The sequence below is a fragment of the Entelurus aequoreus genome, linkage group LG15 (assembly GCF_033978785.1).
Source record: "Entelurus aequoreus isolate RoL-2023_Sb linkage group LG15, RoL_Eaeq_v1.1, whole genome shotgun sequence".
Taxonomy (NCBI): Eukaryota; Metazoa; Chordata; class Actinopteri; order Syngnathiformes; family Syngnathidae; genus Entelurus; species Entelurus aequoreus.
Genome location: NC_084745.1, coordinates 49,676,709 through 49,696,706, shown reverse-complemented (window position 1 = coordinate 49,696,706; position 19,998 = coordinate 49,676,709). Strand labels below are relative to the sequence as shown.

The window sequence follows — 19,998 nt, the reverse complement described above, 5'->3', positions numbered from 1 at the left end:
CCATGTCAGAAAACCAACACATTTAGCTGAACTGCACCAATTTTGTCAAGAGGAGTGGTCAAAAATTCCAGCAGAAGCTTGTGGATGGCTACCAAAAGTGCCTTATTGCAGTGAAACTTGCCAAGGGACATGTAAGCAAATATTAACATTGCTGTATGTATACTTTTGACCCAGCACATTTGCTCACATTTTCAGTAGACCCATAATAAATTCAGAAAAGAACCAAACTTCATTAATGTTTTTTGTGACCAACAAGTATGTGCTCCAATCGCTCTATCACAAAAAAATAAGAGTTGTAGAAATGATTGGAAACTCAAGACAGCCATGACGTCATGTTCTTTACAAGTGTATGTCAACTTTTGATCGCAACTGTATGTGTGTATATGTATACATATATATGTATACACTACCGTTCAAAAGTTTGGGGTCACCCAAACAATTTTGTGGAATAGCCTTCATTTCTAAGAACAAGAATAGACTGTCGAGTTTCAGATGAAAGTTCTCTTTTTCTGGCCATTTTTATGATTGACCCCACAAATGTGATGCTCCAGAAACTCAATCTGCTCAAAGGAAGGTCAGTTTTGTAGCTTCTGTAACGAGCTAAACTGTTTTCAGATGTGTGAACATGATTGCACAAGGGTTTTCTAATCATTAATTAGCCTTCTGAGCCAATGAGCAAACACATTGTACCATTAGAACACTGGAGTGATAGTTGCTGGAAATGGGCCACTATACACCTATGTAGATATTGCACCAAAAACCAGACATTTGCAGCTAGAATAGTCATTTACCACATTAGCAATGTATAGAGTGTATTTCTTTAAAGTTAAGACTAGTTTAAAGTTATCTTCATTGAAAAGTACAGTGCTTTTCCTTGAAAAATAAGGACATTTCAATGTGACCCCAAACTTTTGAACAGTAGTGTATATGTATGTGTGTATGTATATGTATATATTACCGTATTTTTCGGAGTATAAGTCGCACCTGCCGAAAATGCATAATAAAGAAGGAAAAAAACATATATGTCGCATTTTTGGGGGAAATGTATTTGATAAAAGCCAACACCAAGAATAGACATTTGAAAGGCAATTTAAAATAAATAAAGAATAGTGAACAACAGGCTGAATAAGTGTACGTTATATGAGGCATAAATAACCAACTGAGAAGGTGCCTGGTATGTTAACGTAACATATTATGGTAAGAGTCATTCAAATAACTATAACATATAGAACATGCTATACGTTTACCAAACAATCTGTCACTCCTAATCGCTAAATCCCATGAAATCTTATACGTCTAGTCTCTTGCATGAATGAGCTAAATAATATTATTTGATGTTTTACGCTAATGTGTTAATAATTTCACACATAAGTCGCTTCTGAGTATAAGTCGCACCCCCGGCCAAACTATGGAAAAAAACTGCGACTTATAGTTCGAAAAATACGGTATTTATTCATTATTACTTTACACGCACATTTTTTAGCCCAATGTGGCCCCCAAGGCAAGAAAGTTTGGACACCCCTGCTTTAAACAATCAATGTGTATGGCAGCTAATTGCCAGAGCATGCACAGGAAGAACACTGTACTGACCTCTTGTGGAAACATAAGACACTGAGTGGAAAATATAACTGATGACACAAATACGTGCAGTGCTGACATTCTAAGTCAGGGGTCACCAACCTTTTTGAAAGCAAGAGCTACTTCTTGGGTACTGATTAATGCGAAGGGCTACCAGTTTGATACACACTTAAATAAATTGCCAGAAATAGCCAATTTGCTCAATTTACCTTTAACTCTGTTATTATTAATAATTAATGATATTTACTCTTAATTGGACGGTTTAAAAGAGGAGAAAACATGAAAAAAATGACAATTAAATTTTGAAACATAGTTTATCTTCAATTTCGAGTCCTTAAAATTCAAAATTCAACCGAAAAAAAGAAGAGAAAAACTAGCTAATTCGAATCTTTTTGAAAAAATTTAAAAAATAATTTATGGAACATCATTAGTAATTTTTCCTGATTAAGACTAATTTTAGAATTTTGATGACATGTTTTAAATAGGTTAAAATCCAATCTGCACTTTGTTAGAATATATAACAAATTGGACCAAGCTATATTTCTAACAAAGACAAATAATTTTTTTCTAGATTTTCCAGAACAAAAATTTTAAAAGAAATTCAAAAGACTTTGAAATAAGATTTAAATTTGATTCTACAGATTTTCTAGCTTTGCCAGAATATTTTTATTTTATTTTAATCATAATAAGTTTGAAGAAATATTTCACAAATATTCTTCGTCAAAAAAACAGAAGCTAAAATGAAAAATTTAATTAAAATGTATTTATTATTCTTTACAATAAAAAAATCTAAATTTACTTGAACATTGATTTAAATTGTCAGGAAAGAAGAGGAAGGAATTTAAAAGGTAAAAACGTATATGTGTTTAAAAATCCTAAAATCATTTTTAAGGTTGTATTTTTTCTCTAAAATTGTCTTTCTGAAAGTTATAAGAAGCAAAGTAAAAAAAAAATAGGAATTTATTTAAACAAGTGAAGACAAAGTCTTTAAAATATTTTCTTGGATTTTCAAATTCTATTTGAGTTTTGTCTCTCTTAGAATTAAAAATGTCGAGCAAAGCGAGACCAGCTTGCTAGTAAATAAATACCATTTAAAAAATAGAGGCAGCTCACTGGTAAGTGCTGCTATTTGAGCTATTTTTAGAACAGGCCAGCGGGCTACTCATCTGGTCCTTACGGGCTACCTGGTGCCCGCGGGCACCGCGTTGGTGACCCCTGTTCTAAGGACATGTAACCACAATATGTGCAAATTGGGAAGAAACACATGACATCTCAACTGTTAAGAGTGGCACCACGTAATGACTTTATTTTGCAGCTTGTAAACCGTACAGCAGCTGTAGTAGTACCATGGACAAATAAATAGTATAGTGTAACTTTGAGTAGCACAATAAAAGGGACACACGTTAATATGACACATAGACATGGATGTGGCACACAGTGTATAATATAATACACATGGGGTATCCTAGAGTGAGCTTTTTTTTTGAATGAATATTTACTAGTGTTTGCCACGTTGAAAAATAACTTACTTCACTGACTCGGATGAAAATTGTGTACGTAAGCTGCCTGGTCTTTGACACGGAAGAGGAAAAAAAGTCTTCCTCGCGGTGCAAGTGGGGACCCATGCTAAGCTGTAGTAGAGATGCCAACAGTCCTCCGATGGTAACGGTTCCTTGAGGGAGCAAAAAAAACGTTTTTCCGGGCCTCTGCGGCCTTCAGCCGTCCAGCGGTTTCCCCAAGTACACCATGGTGACCTCGGTGTTGCCGTACACCGCGGAGACGGCGGGGAACAGGCAGGCTTTGGGCAGCCCCCGGAAGGCGATGCCGAGAAACTCAAACCCCCTCTCGAAGGCTAACGTCTTGTCATCCATGTCGAGAATTACTCGTATCCGCTCTCCGATCTGTAGAAAGCAGTGTTAGAATGCACAAAGGCAAGGTCAAACTGTTGCACAACAGTGTACAAACCCCGTTTCCATATGAGTTGGGAAATTGTGTTAGATGTAAATATAAACGGAATACAATGATTTGCAAATCCTTTTCAACCCATATTCAGTTGAATGCACTACAAAGACAACATATTTGATGTTCAAACTCATAAACTTTTTTCTTTTTTTTGCAAATAATAATTAACTTAGAATTTCATGGCTGCAACACGTGCCAAAGTAGTTGGGAAAGGGCATGTTCACCACTGTGTTACATGGCCTTTCCTTTTAACAACACTCAGTAAACGTTTGGAAACTGAGAAGACACATGATTGTAAATAATGTAAATAATTCAATGTGATTATCTTGTGTGATGACTGTATTATGATGATAGTATATATGATAGTATATATATGTATCATGAATCAATTTAAGTGGACCCCGACTTAAACAAGTTGAAAAACGTATTCGGGTGTTACCATTTAGTGGTCAATTGTACGGAATATGTACTTCACTGTGCAACCTACTAATAAAAGTCTCAATCAATCAAATCAAACATTTTTTAGGCTTCTCAGGTGGAATTCTTTCCCATTCTTGCTTGATGTACAGCTTAAGTTGTTCAACAGTCCGGGGGTCTCCCTTGTGCTATTTCAGGCTTCATAATGCGCCACACATTTTCAATGGGAGACAGGTCTGGACTACAGGCAGGCCAGTCTAGTACCCGCACTCTTTCACTATGAAGCCACGTTGATGTAACACGTGGCTTGGCATTGTCTTGCTGAAATAAGCAGGGGCGTCCATGGTAACGTTGCTTGGATGGCAACATATGTTGCTCCAAAACCTGTATGTACCTTTCAGCATTAATGGTGCCTTCACAGATGTGTAAGTTACCCATGTCTTGGGCACTAATACACCCCCATACCATCACACATGCTGGCTTTTACACTTTGCGCCTAAAACAATCCGGATGGTTCTTTTCCTCTTTGGTCGACGTCCACAGTTTCCAAGAAGAATTTGAAATGTGGACTCGTCAGACCACAGAACACTTTTCCACTTTGTATCAGTCCATCTTAGATGAGCTCAGGCCCAGCGAAGCCGACGGCGTTTCTGGGTGTTGTTGATAAACTGTTTTTGCCTTGCATAGGAGAGTTTTAACTTGCACTTACAGATGTAGCAACCAACTGTAGTTACTGACAGTGGGTTTCTGAAGTGTTCCTGAGCCCATGTGATGATATCCTTTACACACTGATGTCCCTTGTTGATGCATTACAGCCTGAGGGATCGAAGGTCACGGGCTTAGCTGCTTACGTGCAGTGATTTCTCCAGATTCTCTGAACCCTTTGATGATATTACGGAGCGTAGATGGTGAAATCCCTAAATTCCTTGCAATAGCTGCTTGAGAAAGGTTTTTCTTAAACTGTTCAACAATTTGCTCACGCATTTGTTGACAAAGTGGTGACCCTCGCCCCATCCTTGTTTGTGAATGACTGAGCATTTCATGGAATCTACTTTTATACCCAATCATGGCACCCACCTGTTCCCAATTAGCCTGTTCACCTGTGGGATGTTCCAAATAAGTGTTGGATGAGCATTCCTCAACTTTATCAGTATTTATTGCCACCTTTCCCAACTTCTTTGTCACGTGTTGCTGGCGTCAAATTCTAAAGTTAATGATTATTTGCAAAAAAAAAAAAATGTTTATCAGTTTGAACATCAAATATGTTGTCTTTGTAGCATATTCAACTGAATATGGGTTGAAAAGGATTTGCAAATCATTGTATTCCGTTTATATTTACATCTAACACAATTTCCCAACTCATATGGAAACGGGGTTTGTAGATCAGTGTTTTTCATCCACTGTGCCGTGAGATACAGTCTGGTGTGCCGTGAGATACAGTCTGGTGTGCCGTGGGAGATTATGTAATTTCACCTAACTGGGTTAAAAATATTTTTTGCACACAAGTAATTGTAATCCGTAAATGTGCCATTGTTGAGTGTCTGTACTGTCTCTAGAGCAGACCTGGGCAAATTAAGGCCCGGGGGCCACATGCGGCCCCGTTAAGCTTTTCAATCTGGCCCGCCGGACATTCCCAAATAATTGTTTTATATCTTTAAGATGGAAAGTGTAGCTGCCATTATGATGTGCAGTGATGTTTTCTAATGACCATAAGTCTTCAACTATACTAAGCATTTCAATGCTTGGAATCTGCGCTTTTGCATGATATTTTAGTGACTAGTGTTGTCCTGATACTAATATTATTTCGATATTTTTCTAAATAAAGGGAACCAGAAAAAATTGCATTATTGGATTTATTTATTTTTTTAAATCTTAGGGTGTGGCGGACCGGTACTTTTCAGAGGCGGTATGGTACCGAATATGATTCATTAGTATCGCGGTACTATACTAGTACCCGTATACTGTACAACCCTACTAGTTACTATGGTAATCTACATCACAGTAGGTCAGACGAGGCACCAAGCAGTGTGGGTGTGGCTTGATTGTAAAATATGTCGATTGAGAGGGGGTGTGACATTCATATGTTCTCAATATTCAGGGTTGTATCGTTCATAGAAAAATTTTAAATTCCATTCTGTTTTTAAGGTGGTCTGTCATAACATTTTTAGCATTCAATCAGACTTTATTGTGAGGTTTTGTATTAGTTTTCCTAAAAAATAGATATACCGGCCCCAGACACATTTTTTTTCTCTAAATTTGGCCCCCGAGTCAAAATAATTGCCCAGGCCTGGTCTAGAGCTCAGCAGAGTAACCATGTAATACTCTTCCATATCAGTAGGTGGCAGCAGGTAGCTAATTGCAAGAACAAAACTAAAACTGAACTGGCTGCAAAGTAAACAAAACACAAAATGCTGGACGACAGCAAAGACTTACAGCGTGTGGAGCAGAGATGGCGTCCACAAAGTACATCCGAACATGACATGACAATCGACAATGTCCCCACAAAGAAGAAAAGCGTCCGCACAACTTAAATAGTCTTGATTGCGAAAAAACAAAGCAGGTGTGGAGAATAGCGCTCAAGGAAGACATGAAACTGCAACAGGAAAATACCAACAAAACGGGAAAAAGCCACCAAAAAAGGAGCACAAGACAACGACTAAAACACTACACACCAAAAAACTCAAGATAATTCAAGGCGTGATGTGACAGGTGGCGACAGTACACCTACTTTGAGACAAGAGCTATAGTCATGCATGCTTGGTTATGCTTTAAATTCATATCCAACAATTGCGAGAACGACTTTTTATTGTCGATGTTGTTTTAATGATTTCAGCTTGTGGTGTGCCGCAGAATTTTTTTCAATGAAAAACATGTGCCTTGGCTCCAAAAAAGGGTTGAAAAACGCTCAAACGCCTTATAACGGGACTGTAGCTTGTCATTACAATTCCACACTGCTTCTTAACACACACCTCATTATGTCCACTGGTAAAATTCCCACCAAAATAGTTACAAATAAATATTTTCTAACAAGTTAGGACACAATTTGGAACACCTACATTTTTTCTCTCAACGTGACCCCCCGAGTCAAAATATTTGCCCAGCTACATATCCTACCAAGTCAGACCTACACTGTTACAATGTCCATTTCTCAGATTATATAATTGTTGATGACTGAAGTGCTGATATCAACCAAACCTAACCCCCCCTCCACATCCCACCCCCCGGATTGTAAATAATGTAAATAATTCAATGTATATACTCTGATGATTATCTTGTGTGATGACTGTATTATGAAGATAGTATATATTTATACCATGACTTGATTAACGTGGACTTAACAAGTTGAAAAACTTACCATTTAGTGGTCAATTGTACGGAATATGTACTGTACTGTGCAATCTACTAATAAAAGTTTCAATCAATCAAACTCTACTCTAAACTAAACAAAATTGATGCTTAACCATCATATTATGTTTTCCAAATAAGAATTGCTAAGAAAACCGATAAAGAACCGAATCGTTAAGCAGAATCGGGAAAAATCGTATCCATTCCCATCCCGAGCCACTAGTATTCTATTTTGCATCCTCTTCTACTGATGTTTCCTCAAGCTATGGTGTCTATGAAAAACTCCGGAACTGGCGATTATTTTATATTTTTGTGTTACCATTAGGGATGTCGGATAATGGCTTTTTGCCAATATCCGATATTTCGATATTGTCCAACTCTTTAATTACCGATACCGATATCAACCGATACCGATATATACAGTCGTGGAATTTAACACATTATTATGCCTAATTTGGACAACCAGGTATGGTGAAGATAAGGTCCTTTTTTAAAATATTAATAAAATAAAAATAAATTAAAAACATTTTCTTGAATAAAAAAGAAAGTAAAACAATATAAAAACAGATACATAGAAACTAGTAATTAATGAAAATGAGTAAAATTAACTGTTAAAGGTTAGTACTATTAGTGGACCAGCAGCATGCACAATCATGTGTGCTTACGGACTGTATCCCTTGCAGACTGTATTGATATATATTGATATATAATGTAGGAACCAGAATATTAATAACAGAAAGAAACAACCCTTTTGTGTGAATGAGTGTAAATGGGGGAGGGAGGTTTTTTGGGTTGGTGCACTAATTGTAAGTGTATCTTGTGTTTTTTATGTAAATTTAATAAAAAAATTAATTTAAAAATTTTTTTTTTAAAAACCGATACCGATATTAAAAAAATGATACTGATAATTTTCGATATTACATTTTAAAGCATTTATCATCTCTAGTTACCATATCAGTTTTGAGGTCATCGTTAACCAGGGTGACAAAAAACGGGCAATGAAGTGCTGAAAATAATAGTTGACATGTTTTCTCCACACTGCCTATGCGGGGATATGGGCTCCGGTTCTGTAGATGACATCACACCAAGAGGGGGCGTTCAAGTACAGTTAGTTTTTGAGTAATGGGTAGGTAATTAAGTGATATTATGGGAAATGACAGCCAGATTAATTTTCAGGAGCATAAATTGATAAAGATAACTTTTGAGAGTAGTCTGGAAGCTATGGGTTCTTTAATTGTTGGAAAAACGAGCTGGCATCTCTTAGGAAAAGCGGGAGTCTCCTACCTGATATTTGGGCGCGTTGTTGCACTGCGGGAAGTTCCCGCTCACTTCCCCGTTGTGCAGCAGGTTGTTGTCCACCAGGTTCCATCCCCAGCTCTGGTCGTCGCTGCCCAGCAGGGCCACGTAGCCCTGGCACTGCATGGACGCCCGCTTCGTGGCCAGGCCGATCACCGCCACCGTCCCCAGGGGCCCTTCCCACCAGATCTCCCAGGCGTGGCGCCCCTCCGAAAAGCCGATCTTGCCCCGCGCCCCGTCGGTGCTCTGGGCGATGGGGTTGCGGTGCAGGGTGAAACCGTTCTTCTTCACGTACACGTTGCGGGAGCAATCGTGGGAGCTCAGAGCGTGTTGGTAAGATTTGAGCTGTCGGGGACCGGGAGGGAAAATATTGTTGGTGTTTGGGTTATGGCTTCTTTCAACAGGCTACTTGTAACTAGGAAACTATATACTGTAAACGTATCATCACAACGTGATATTATTACGATATTAGATGTCAACAAACGGATGGAAAAATTCAAACATGCGATCGGTATCGGTATTGTATCGGCCGATATCACTCATGGGTGATCGGTATCGGATTCGGCTGTAAAATAAACCCGGATCGTGCCTCGACTACACAGACATTGTTTAGGTACAGTTAGGCCCATTTCAAGTCAGAATCCTGGGTGTGCGTAGTAGACATTATCGGCATATAAACGGTAAAGTTTAGATCCATGAAGGAAAAAAGCGAACAAATGTTTATAACTGAATAAATGTACATAAAAATTTGTTTTCTTTAGTATTATTTTTTTAAATAAATTAATGTTTACGACAACCTTTTTCCAAAACACAATATAGAATGTGATGTATAACAGAATAATGCATACATTTATCATTTGTTTTTAAAACGCCTGCAAAAAAAGTGGACCCCATAATTGATATTTTTGCATTGTTTTAATGAGTAAAATCTTTTTTTTTTTTTTTTTACTTTTCGGGAGGGCGGGTGTTGTTGGTGTTTGGGTTACGGCTTCTTTCAACAGGCTGCTTGTAACTGCGAAACCATATACTGTAAACGTACAATCACAACGTGATATTATTATGATATTAGATGTCAACAAACGCATGGAATAATTCAAACATGCGATCGGTATCGGTATTGTATCGGCCGATATCACTCATGGGTGATCGGTATCGGATTCGGCTGTAAAATAAACCCGGATCGTGCCTCGACTACACAGACATTGTTTAGGTACAGTTAGGCCCATTTCAAGTCAGAATCCTGGGTGTGCGTAGTAGACATTATCGGCGTATAAACGGTAAAGTTTAGATCCATGAAGGAAAAAAGCGAACAAATGTTTATAACTGAATAAATGTACATAAAAATGTGTTTTCTTTAGTATTATTTTTTTAAATAAATTAATGTTTACGACAACCTTTTTCCAAAACACAATATAGAATGTGATGTATAACAGAATAATGCATACATTTATCATTTGTTTTTAAAACGCCTGCAAAAAAAGTGGACCCCATAATTGATATTTTTGCATTGTTTTAATGAGTAAAATCTTTTTTTTTTTTTTTTTACTTTTCGGGAGGGCGGGTGTTGTTGGTGTTTGGGTTACGGCTTCTTTCAACAGGCTGCTTGTAACTAGGAAACCATATAGTGTAAACGTATCCCAACGTGATATTATTATGATATTAGATGTCAACAAACGGATGGAAAAATTCACACATGCGATCGGTATCGGTATTGTATCGGCCGATCTCACCCATGGATGATTGGTATCGGATTCGGCCGTAAAATAAACCCGGATCGTGCCTCGACTACACAGACATTGTTTTGGTACAGTTAGGCCCGTTTCAAGTCAGAATCGTGCATTTATTGCTCTGTGGGTGTGCATAGTAGACATTATCGGCGTACAAACGGTAAAGTTTAGATCCATGTGGGACCCCAAAAATTTACTGTGGGACCCCATTTTAAAAATTCATAGTTTGATTTTTCACTGGTTTTCACTTCCGGGAAGAAATCCTTTGTCGTAATACATGCAACACACCAGGCTTTACACTCGCGCATGTGAGATGTAATCATGAACACAATTATTTTTAAAATTGGTATTTTTGCATTGTTTTAATGAGTAAAACTTTTTTTTTTTAAATCCAAATTTTTTGGGAGGCGGGTGTTGTTGGTGTTTGGGTTACGGCTTCTTTCAACAGGCTGCTTGTAACTAGGAAACCACAACAATCACAATCACAACGTGATATTATTATGATATTAGATGTCAACAAACGGATGGAAAAATTCACACATGGTATCGGTATTGTATCGGCCGATATCACTCATGGATGATCGGTATCGGATTCGGCTGTAAAATAAACCCGGATCGTGCCTCGACCACACAGACATTGTTTTGGTACAGTTAGGCCCATTTCAAGTCAGAATTGTGCATTTATTGCTCTGTGGGTGTGCACGGTAGACATTATCGGCGTATAAACGGTAAAGTTTAGATCCTTGAAGGAAAAAAGTGAACAAATGTTTATAACTGAATACATTTACATAAAATTTAGTTTTCTATTGTATTATTTTTTTTAATGAACTAAGTAACGTTTATGACAACATTTTTCCAAAACACAATATAGAATGTGCGATACAACAGAATAATGCATACATTTATCATTTGTTTTCAAAACGCTTACAAAAAATGTGGGACCCCAAAATGTATATTTTTGCATTGTTTTAATTAATGAGTAAAATATATATATATATATATATATATATATATATATATATATATATATATATATATATATATATATATATATATATATATATATATTTTTTTTTAACTTTTCGGGTGGGCGGGTGTTGTTGGTGTTTGGGTTTACATTATCATTTGTTTTCAAAACGCTTACAAAAAATGTGGGACCCCAAAATTGATATTTTTGCATTGTTTTAATGAGTAAAATCTTGTTTTGTTTTGTTTTTTCAAACTTTTAGGGAGACGGGTGTTGTTGGTGTTTGGGTTACGGCTTCTTTCAACAGGCTACTTGTAACTGCGAAACCATATACTGTAAACGTACAATCACAACATGATATTATTATGTATATTAGATGTCAACAAACGGATGGAGAAATTCAAACATGCCGATCGGCCGATCTTGCTCATGGATGATCGGTATCGGATTCGGCAGTCAAATAAACCTGAATCGTGCCTCGACTACACAGACATTGTTTAGGTACAGTTAGGCCTATTTCAAGTCAGAATCGTGCATCTATTGCTCTGTGGGTGTGCATAGTAGACATTATCGGCGTATAAACGGTAAAGTTTAGATCCATGTGGGACCCCAAAAATTTACTGTGGGACCCCTTTTTGAAAATTCATAGTTTGATTTTTCACTGGTTTTCACTTCTGGGAAGAAATCCTTTGTCGGAATACATGCAACACACCAGGCTTTACACTCGCGCATGTGAGATGTAATCATGAACACAATTATTTTTAAAATTGGTATTTTTGCATTGTTTTAATGAGTAAAACTTAAAAAAAAAAAATCCAAATTTTTTGTGAGGCGGGTGTTGTTGGTGTTTGGGTTACGGCTTCTTTCAACAGGCTACTTGTAACTGCGAAACCATATACTGTAAACGTACAATCACAACGTGATATTATTATGATATTAGATGTCAACAAACGGATGGAAAAATTCACACATGGTATCGGTATTGTGTCGGCCGATATCACTCATGGATGATCGGTATCGGATTCGGCTGTAAAATAAACCCGGATCGTGCCTCGACCACACAGACATTGTTTTGGTACAGTTAGGCCCATTTCAAGTCAGAATTGTGCATTTATTGCTCTGTGGGTGTGCATGGTAGACATTATCGGCGTTTAAACGGTAAAGTTTAGATCCTTGAAGGAAAAAAGTGAACAAATGTTTATAACTGAATACATTTACATAAAATTTAGTTTTCTTTTGTATTATTTTTTTTAATGAACTAAGTAACGTTTATGACAACATTTTTCCAAAACACAATATAGAATGTGCAATACAACAGAATAATGCATACATTTATCATTTGTTTTCAAAACGCTTACAAAAAATGTGGGACCCCAAAATGTATATTTTTGCATTGTTTTAATTAATGAGTAAAATATATATATATATATATATATATATATTTTTTTTTTTTTAACTTTTCGGGTGGGCGGGTGTTGTTGGTGTTTGGGTTTACATTATCATTTGTTTTCAAAACGCTTACAAAAAAAGTGGGACCCCAAAAATTTACTTTGGGACCCCATTTTTAAAATTCATTTTGGTTGACCACCACTGGTTTTCACTTCCGGGAAGAAATCCTTTGTCGGAATACATGCAATACACCAGGCTTTACACTCGCGCATTTGAATTGATATTTTTGCATTGTTTTAATGAGTAAAATTTAAAAAAAAAAAAAATCTAAATTTTTTGTGAGGCGGGTGTTGTTGGTGTTTGGGTTACGGCTTCTTTCAACAGGTTACTTGTAACTGCGAAACCATATACTGTAAACGTATCATCACAACGTGATATTATTATGATATTAGATGTCAACAAACGGATGGAGAAATTCAAACATGCGATCGGTATCGGTATTGTATCGGCCGATCTCACTCATGGGTGATCGGTATCGGATTCGGCAGTCAAATAAACCCGGATCGTGCCTCGACTACACAGACATTGATTAGGTACAGTTAGGCCCATTTCAAGTCAGAATCGTGCATCTATTGCTCTGTGGCTGTGCATGGTAGACATTATCGGCGTTTAAACAATAATGTTTAGATCCATGAAGGAAAAAAGTAAATGAATAAACTAACTGAATAAATTTACATAAAATTTTGTTTTATTTTGTTGTTGTTTTTTTATGAATTAAGTAACATTTACGACAACCTTTTTCCAAAACACAATATAGAATGTGAGATATAACAGAATAATGCATACATGTATCATTTGTTTTCAAAACGCTTACAAAAAATGTGGGACCCCAAAATTGATATCTTTTTTTTTTTTCAAACTTTTCGGAAGGCGGGTGTTGTTGGCTTTTGGGTTACGGCATCTTTCAACAGGCTGCTTGTAACTGCGAAACCATATACTGTAAACGTACAATCACAACGTGATATTATATTAGATGTCTACAAACGGATGGAATAATTCAAACATGCGATCGGTATCGGTATTGTATCGGCCGATATCACTCATGGATGATCGGTATCGGATTCGGCCGTAAAATAAACCCGGATCGTGCCTCGACTACACAGACATTGTTTAGGTACAGCTAGGCCCGTTTCAAGTCAGAATGGTGGGTGTGCACAGTAGACGTTATCGGCGTATAAGATGTCCGATCCGGTCCAAGTGTGTGAAACCCACCTTGGCCTTGTACGACGGGAGGTTGCACAGGATGTCGGACCGCAGCGCCTCGTCGCTCAGCGAGCGGGCACACAGGCTCCGCCACACCTCGCTGTTTTCATCCGCCAGCATGTTGCTCCAGTGCCAGCACACCAAGGCGCACTGGGTCAGATCCAGCATCTCCAAGTAGGAGAAGATGTGCTCCAGGACCCGCGCGGGCAGCCTCCCCGCCACCCCTGCGCCTGCCCCGGCGTGAAGAGGGCCGGCGGAGCTGCAACCAGCTCCCGACGCCGCGCCCAGACTAGAGGAGCCTCCCCCGGGCGCCCCCGACATCATAGCCGTATGTAGCGGAGTGGGAGCAGTTAACGCGTCAGAATAAGTCCCAGTTATGAATAAAAGGTCGACATTTTGTGGGTGGCGCTGGAACCACAACAGTCTGGATCTTACTCTTCCGACTTCGACGGCTGGGGGCGTGGAGGTCCTCGAAGGCAGAATAACTACAAAGACTAATAATACACAACCCGAGTGCGTAGCCAGGCCAAAATCTTTCAATCGTATTCAAACACGTTTATATCCTTCATTTATTAGGAATAAGTGGTAACATGAGACTAAGTCACCGCCGAGGTCAAATTAGTGTTTGCGTCCTGCCAGGACCTTGAGGGTGACGTCACGACAAAGGCTGTCACTGGGGCAGGCGATACTGAACAATGTAGTATCGAGACGATACTAAGTTAATGCGGGACTGATACTTTTTAAAGATTCTTTGTCCATTTTTCCGTACATGCAAACATATAGAAGTGAGCCGCATGAATTGGAAAAGGAAAAAAAAATCACACATTGTAATTTTGTCCACACAAAACAAAACAATTCTAAAGTTCAAGTTCCCTTATTAATTGTTGTATTTTCTTGCATTTTTTCATGCAATTTGTCGTTTAAAATGACCCAAGACTGTGTAACCTAAAATTTGTAAGTAATTAGGGACAAGCAGTAGAAAATGGATGGATGGACTACAAAAATACAACACCTACCTTTTATTACACACAATTGTTTAAGCAAAAAACACCTAATCAACAGTGTAAAATATCTAAAAAAAAAAAAAAAGAAAAAACAAAGAAAAAGAGTAACAATAAAAAATTGTGTGAGAGTCCAGTCCATAGTGGATCTAACATAATAGTGAGAGTCCAGTCCATAGTGGATCTAACATAATAGTGAGAGTCCAGTCCATAGTGGATCTAACATAATAGTGAGAGTCCAGTCCATAGTGGATCTAACATAATAGTGTGAGAGTCCAGTCCATAGTGGATCTAACATAATAGTGTGAGAGTCCAGTCTATAGTGGATCTAACATAATAGTGTGAGAGTCCAGTCTATAGTGGATCTAACATAATAGTGTGAGAGTCCAGTCTATAGTGGATCTAACATAATAGTGTGAGAGTCCAGTCCATAGTGGATCTAACATAATAGTGTGAGAGTCCAGTCTATAGTGGATCTAACATAATAGTGTGAGAGTCCAGTCCATAGTGGATCTAACATAATAGTGTGAGAGTCCAGTCTATAGTGGATCTAACATAATAGTGTGAGAGTCCAGTCTATAGTGGATCTAACATAATAGTGTGAGAGTCCAGTCCATAGTGGATCTAACATAATAGTGTGAGAGTCCAGTCCATAGTGGATCCAACATAATAGTGAGAGTCGAGTCCATAGTGGATCTAACATAATAGTGAGAGTCCAGTCCATAGTGGATCTAACATAATAGTGAGAGTCCAGTCCATAGTGGATCTAACATGGTAGTGTGAGAGTTCAGTCCATAGTGGATCTAACATAATAGTGAGAGTCCAGTCCATAGTGGATCTAACATAATAGTGAGAGTCCAGTCCATAGTGGATCTAACATAATAGTGAGAGTTCAGTCCATAGTGGATCTAACATAATAGTGAGAGTCCAGTCCATAGTGGATCTAACATAATAGTGTGAGAGTCCAGTCCATAGTGGATCCAACATAATAGTGAGAGTCGAGTCCATAGTGGATCTAACATAATAGTGAGAGTCCAGTCCATAGTGGATCTAACATAATAGTGAGAGTCCAGTCCATAGTGGATCTAACATAATAGTGAGAGTTCAGTCCATAGTGGATCTAACATAATAGTGAGAGTCCAGTCCATAGTGGATCTAACATAATAGTGTGAGAGTCCAGTCCATAGTGGATCTAACATAACAGTGAGAGTCCAGTCCATAGTGGATCTAACATAATAGTGAGAGTCGAGTCCATAGTGGATCTAACATAATAGTGAGAGTCGAGTCCATAGTGGATCTAACATAATAGTGAGAGTCCAGTCCATAGTGGATCTAACATGATAGTGTGAGAGTCCAGTCCATAGTGGATCTAACATAATATTGTGAGAGTCCAGTCCATAGTGGATCTAACATAATAGTGAGAGTCCAGTCCATAGTGGATCTAACATAATAGTGAGAGTCCAGTCCATAGTGGATCTAACATGATAGTGTGAGAGTCCAGTCCATAGTGGATCTAACATAACAGTGAGAGTCCAGTCCATAGTGGATCTAACATAATAGTGAGATTCCAGTCCATAGTGGATCTAACATAATAGTGTGAGAGTCCAGTCCATAGTGGATCTAACATAATAGTGTGAGAGTCCAGTCCATAGTGGATCTAACATAATAGTGTGAGAGTCCAGTCCATAGTGGATCTAACATAATAGTGTGAGAGTCCAGTCCATAGTGGATCTAACATAACAGTGAGAGTCCAGTCCATAGTGGATCTAACATAATAGTGAGATTCCAGTCCATAGTGGATCTAACATAATAGTGTGAGAGTCCAGTCCATAGTGGATCTAACATAATAGTGTGAGAGTCCAGTCCATAGTGGATCTAACATAATAGTGTGAGAGTCCAGTCCATAGTGGATCTAACATAATAGTGTGAGAGTCCAGTCCATAGTGGATCTAACATAATAGTGAGAGTCCAGTCCGTAGTGGATCTAACATAATAGTGAGAGTTCAGTCCATAGTGGATCTAACATAATAGTGAGAGTCCAGTCCATAGTGGATCTAACATAATAGTGAGAGTTCAGTCCATAGTGGATCTAACATAATAGTGAGAGTCCAGTCCATAGTGGATCTAACATAATAGTGAGAGTCCAGTCCATAGTGGATCTAACATGATAGTGTGAGAGTTCAGTCCATAGTGGATCTAACATAATAGTGAGAGTCCAGTCCATAGTGGATCTAACATAATAGTGAGAGTCCAGTCCATAGTGGATCTAACATAATAGTGAGAGTTCAGTCCATAGTGGATCTAACATAATAGTGTGAGAGTCCAGTCCATAGTGGATCTAACATAACAGTGAGAGTCCAGTCCATAGTGGATCTAACATAATAGTGAGAGTCCAGTCCATAGTGGATCTAACATAATAGTGTGAGAGTCCAGTCCATAGTGGATCTAACATAATAGTGTGAGAGTCCAGTCCATAGTGGATCTAACATAATAGTGAGAGTCCAGTCCATAGTGGATCTAACATGATAGTGTGAGAGTCCAGTCCATAGTGGATCTAACATAATAGTGAGAGTTCAGTCCATAGTGGATCTAACATAATAGTGAGAGTCCAGTCCATAGTGGATCTAACATAATAGTGAGAGTCCAGTCCATAGTGGATCTAACATGATAGTGTGAGAGTTCAGTCCATAGTGGATCTAACATAATAGTGAGAGTCCAGTCCATAGTGGATCTAACATAATAGTGAGAGTCCAGTCCATAGTGGATCTAACATAATAGTGAGAGTTCAGTCCATAGTGGATCTAACATAATAGTGAGAGTCCAGTCCATAGTGGATCTAACATAATAGTGTGAGAGTCCAGTCCATAGTGGATCTAACATAATAGTGAGAGTCCAGTCCATAGTGGATCTAACATGATAGTGTGAGAGTTCAGTCCATAGTGGATCTAACATAATAGTGAGAGTCCAGTCCATAGTGGATCTAACATAATAGTGAGAGTCCAGTCCATAGTGGATCTAACATAATAGTGAGAGTCCAGTCCATAGTGGATCTAACATAATAGTGAGAGTCCAGTCCATAGTGGGGCCAGCAGGAGATCATCTTGAGTGGAGACAGGTCAGCAGCGCAGAGACGTCCCCAACTGATGCACAGATGAGTGGTCCAAAAGGTTAGAGTATACAAATGAGTTTTAAGATGGGACTTAAATGCTTCTACTGAGGTAGCATCTCTAACTGTTACCGGGAGGGCATTCCAGAGTACTGCAGCCCAAATAGAAAACGCTCTATAGCCCGCAGACTTTTTTTGGGCTTTGGGAATCACTAATAAGCCGGAGTTCTTTGAACACAGATTTCTTGCCGGGACATATGGTACAATACAGCCAGTGTTGCCGTTATCAGCATCTTAACGATGCATGTATTTATTGTAATCATTTTAATGATAATTATAATAGTGGAAATAAAATGGATCAGCTCTATTCAAACAGAACAACAAAACATGCACTACTCTGACCTATGCACTCATAGACATCCTTTACGCAGCATTGGCTGCTGTGAAGCGAGAAATTCAGCCGCCATCTTGAAGTGGTGACGAGGAGCCGGCGAGCAGCTTAAACTGACAGTTGACAGGTAGAAAACAAAGATGCTAAACTGACAGTTGACAGGTAGAAAACAAAGATGCTAAACTGACAGTTGACAGGTAGAAAACAAAGATGCTAAACTGACAGTTGACAGGTAGAAAACAAAGATGCTAAACTGCCAGTTGACAGGTAGAAAACAAAGATGCTAAACTGACAGTTGACAGGTAGAAAACAAAGATGCTAAACTGACAGTTGACAGGTAGAAAACAAAGATGCTAAACTGACAGTTGACAGGTAGAAAACAAAGATGCTAAACTGACAGTTGACAGGTAGAAAACAAAGATGCTAAACTGACAGTTGACAGGTAGAAAACAAAGATGCTAAACTGACAGTTGACAGGTAGAAAACAAAGATGCTAAACTGACAGTTGACAGGTAGAAAACAAAGATGCTAAACTGACAGTTGACAGGTAGAAAACAAAGATGCTAAACTGACAGTTGACAGGTAGAAAACAAAGATGCTAAACTGACAGTTGACAGGTAGAAAACAAAGATGCTAAACTGACAGTTGACAGGTAGAAAACAAAGATGCTAAACTGACAGTTGACAGGTAGAAAACAAAGATGCTAAACTGACAGTTGACAGGTAGAAAACAAAGATGCTAAACTGACAGTTGACGGGTAGAAAACAAAGATGCTAAACTGACAGTTGACGGGTAGAAAACAAAGATGCTAAACTGACAGTTGACAGGTAGAAAACAAAAATGGTGTTCAGCGTTTTCCTGCTCAAATGAGCGGACTGTTGAAAATAGGAATCGGGGGATTACTTTTCACAAGTAAGATTTAACAATAACGTACCATTGGTTGTATTTTGTGAAAATAATATTACCATAGAGTTGAGAAGGAGCAAAGATCTTCAATAATACTGAAATTGTAGCCGCTAGCAAACAACAGTATGACCATAAAATAATTGCTTGTCAATTAAATTAATTACATTTAAAAATGTCATACTTGAATAACATAACGTTGAAATAAATGATGAAGATAAAGATTGTAAGACAGAATTTGGTTTTATTCTGAATCCAGTGAAACAGATTGGTGGTTTTAGCTGATATAAAGACTTGCAGGTGTTTGTATATGTTTATGTTGAAGTATTTGGCAGACGCTTTTATCCAAAGCGACATACATAAAAAATACATATAAAACAATCACTGTAAACATGATCATTTAAGGGAAGAATGTAATACAAAATATCAATACAAAGTGTCAAAACAGAATAAACTCTCTGCTGCTGCAGCAACAGAGATACAGTCTATAGGTCCCTAAGTTATATAGATATCTAATGTATTCATACATTGTTTATGTAGGACAGGGGTCACCAACGCGGTGCCCGCGGGCACCAGGTAGCCCGTAAGGACCAGATGAGTAGCCTGCTGGCCTGTTCTAGAAATAGCTCAAATAGCAGCACTTACCAGTGAGC

At 38.2% G+C, this 19,998-nt stretch overlaps 1 protein-coding gene across 1 annotated transcript; it reads right to left on the bottom strand.

Moving 5' to 3' along the window:
* Positions 1–2,857: 2,857 nt before the first annotated feature.
* Positions 2,858–14,410, bottom strand: fbxo45 (F-box protein 45). Its single transcript, XM_062022105.1, has 3 exons — positions 13,954–14,410; positions 8,587–8,943; positions 2,858–3,479 (listed from the first exon to the last, which is right to left on the bottom strand). Exons 1-3 carry the CDS (start codon positions 14,266–14,268, stop codon positions 3,294–3,296), a joined length of 858 nt encoding a protein of 285 aa, XP_061878089.1. The 5' UTR covers positions 14,269–14,410; the 3' UTR covers positions 2,858–3,293.
* Between the last annotated feature and the right edge of the window lie 5,588 nt (positions 14,411–19,998).